Source organism: Chondrus crispus, genomic scaffold, assembly GCF_000350225.1.
Source record: "Chondrus crispus Stackhouse genomic scaffold, scaffold_23, whole genome shotgun sequence".
NCBI lineage: Eukaryota > Rhodophyta > Florideophyceae > Gigartinales > Gigartinaceae > Chondrus > Chondrus crispus.
Genome location: NW_005179131.1, coordinates 363,490 through 366,182, shown reverse-complemented (window position 1 = coordinate 366,182; position 2,693 = coordinate 363,490). Strand labels below are relative to the sequence as shown.

General features: G+C 65.8%; 1 protein-coding gene across 1 annotated transcript; it reads right to left on the bottom strand.

The window, feature by feature from the left end:
- Positions 1–210: 210 nt before the first annotated feature.
- Positions 211–720, bottom strand: CHC_T00010266001 (2-on-2 hemoglobin). The gene has a single exon (XM_005716221.1). The coding sequence runs from the start codon at positions 718–720 to the stop codon at positions 211–213; it is 510 nt and encodes a 169-aa protein (XP_005716278.1).
- Between the last annotated feature and the right edge of the window lie 1,973 nt (positions 721–2,693).

Genomic DNA, 2,693 nt, shown 5'->3' with positions numbered 1-2,693 from the left:
ACTCTTACAACGACGGCGGGCTCAGCTTTATCTTAAATCTCAAGATACGGCTGCGATAAAAAGTGTAAGATAAGCGTCAACACAAAAGACTGAAGTCTTGACAGACCGGCAGCCCATCTGCCTGTTCCCCTTTGAAGGAAAACAACGCTTCGAGCATCTCTCGTGACGCTCACGACATGAGAAGAAGGTATAAGACCGGGGATCGGCTGTTCATACCTCTCCCTCCTGATGTTTTCCATAATACCCGACGGTGCGAGCCGGATTAACCAGCTCCCTCCCATATACGATATACCAAGCCATATGTCTAAAATAGCCCCTAAGCAACGCCGCCTCCTCACCTACAATGGCGACATCGTCAATGGCGGCTTCCATTAGAGCCAGCCATCTCTCCGCCTCTCTCTTTCCAATAGCATACGGCCCGTGCCTCCCGAGGAGCATAGTGGGGCCCTTGCGCTCCTCGTACAACCTCGGGCCGCCGAACTCTTGCGCGTGGAACTCGACCTGATTGCGCGTTGCGGCAGCGCGCGAGGTGCTGGCGAAAAGCGCGCGGAACCACGGCTCGTCCGAGTACACCCGCTCGTAGAACGCGGCCGAAAGCGAGGCCAGCTTCTCAGGGCCAATGCGCACGTACAGCCCGGCCGCGCGCGCGTCCTCCACAGCGCTGAACGGCACTGACGACATAGCCGTGGCTTGCGCGTGCAGAGAGGATTTTCCGGCCATCTCGAGCGGCGGGGGAAAGGGATGTCTGACGGTTGGTGGGGGCGGGGGGATGCCACAGCGGGTAACACGAATTGTTAAAAGGTATTACGTGGAGGGCGCGTTTTGCGGTGTGCCGCTGGCGGCAGCGGGGACGCGCACGATGAATGCGGGTGTGGCGCATGCGGCACGCGTTCCTGGCGGACAGGCGTTATGGCGGACAAGTCGCGGCGTGTTGAGGCGTGCGCGTAGTCACCGCGGCGAGAGGCGATGAGGCGGTGCCGGCGTGGCTGGGCATGCACGGCCAGCAGAGGGGGCAGTTGTGGGAGCCGCGTGTCCAGCGCGGCGGAATCTTCCACGGCTGTCCCGAGACGGGCCGTGCAGGCGTTGTATATTCGCGCGCGAAGCACTGTACGACCGGCCGCATTATCGGCTTGCGCGGGCGTTGCGCATGGCGCCGCCCAAGATACAAGCGCGTTGGCGACGACGGGCGCCGCCGCCGGTGCGCTTTGCTATGGCAGCCGTGGCGCGCGGCGCGCAGGCGCCGATGACAGGACGCGCATGCGCGCGTGCTCTCGCAAAGGTCGCCGCGCGCGTGGCCGCGGCTCTGCGGCGCCGGGCGGCGGGTGCGCGAGGGGGCGGCAGGGAGCACGAGGGGGAAGGGCGCGGCCGCTGGCGATGCGGCACGATACGCGACAGGATACAGGTAGGATACGAAGAGTAATAACAGGATACAGGTAGGATACGAAGAGTAATAATAGGATGGCTGAAGAAAATGAATTGACGAAGGTCGGTCCTTAATAAAGCGGCGGTATTTAAGCTTCGTTCTCAAAGGTCACAGTTGCCACCCGCGATCAAACCGCAACGCCAATCTCACTCCAACCTCACGCCATCTCCGGATGCGTGAGTCGCCGCGCCCTCTGGCCTCCTTCGGCACCACCGCCCGCCGCTGCTAGCATGGATGGCCGCGCTGCGTCCGGTCGCGCTGCGCCCGCCCGAGGCGCCGCCGCCCTCCGTCTTCCTCGCTGCGGCCCGCGAGCATCCGGACGCGCTGTTCGCCGCCCGCCGCGCCCATCTCGCCCGCGCCCGCCGCCTGCTGCAGCGTGACCTGCTGCGCTGCAAGCTCGCCCGCCTCAGACATGCCGCTGTCACCCCCGCCGTGCGTGTCGACGTCCACTCACCAGATGTCTACACGCTCTCCACCCCCGCGCTCTGTGCCCACATCAACTCCCTCGTCCTCGACCTCTCCCACTTCCTCCGAGACACCGCCCACGCCCTCCCAGCCCCCGCACACCCCCAACTGCCTAACTCCACGCGGCCATGTCCCGCCCCGCGGAACGGCTGCACCCGCACGACCCTCAAGTCACACGCCGCTTATCCGCAAGAGCAGGACACCTGTCACTCCAAACCCACCCCTTCCGCTAACACTCTAACTTTCCGCTCCCTCCTCCCCTCGCGCTCCCTCCCCCCTCCACTTCTCACCAACCTCTACTTCGCCGAGGAGTTTTCCGCCCTCTACCCCTTCGCCGTCGCCCTGCGGCGGTCCTCCATACCACCTTCCTCCACCTCGCTGTGCAAAGCGGTCGCCACCTACCACCGCCATTTATTCCCGCCGCCGCGCCCCGTTCCCGCTTTAGCTCGCCGCGTGGATCGCCCCGCACCCTTGCTGCAAGACAAGGCCCACCCCGTTCCCGCCGTCACTGCTGCTCAGCCCCTCACGCCCGGCCCCGAGACACCCTTCCAGACCCGCACTTACTTCAACGGCATGACGCGCGCTCTCGAGCGGCGCGCCCCGACCGCGCCCTGGGCCGCCCGGCCGCCCGCGCCGAAGCCCGCTGCTGCTTCGCGCCCGCGTGGTGCTGGGTATGCTTACGGCTACGCGAGCTACCGCGTCGACACCCCGGCGCTGGCGGCTATGCCGGCGCTGGCGGCTATGCCGGCGCTGACGCATGCACCGGCGCTGGCGGCCGTGTCGGCGCTGGCGCGCTCTCCGGGGC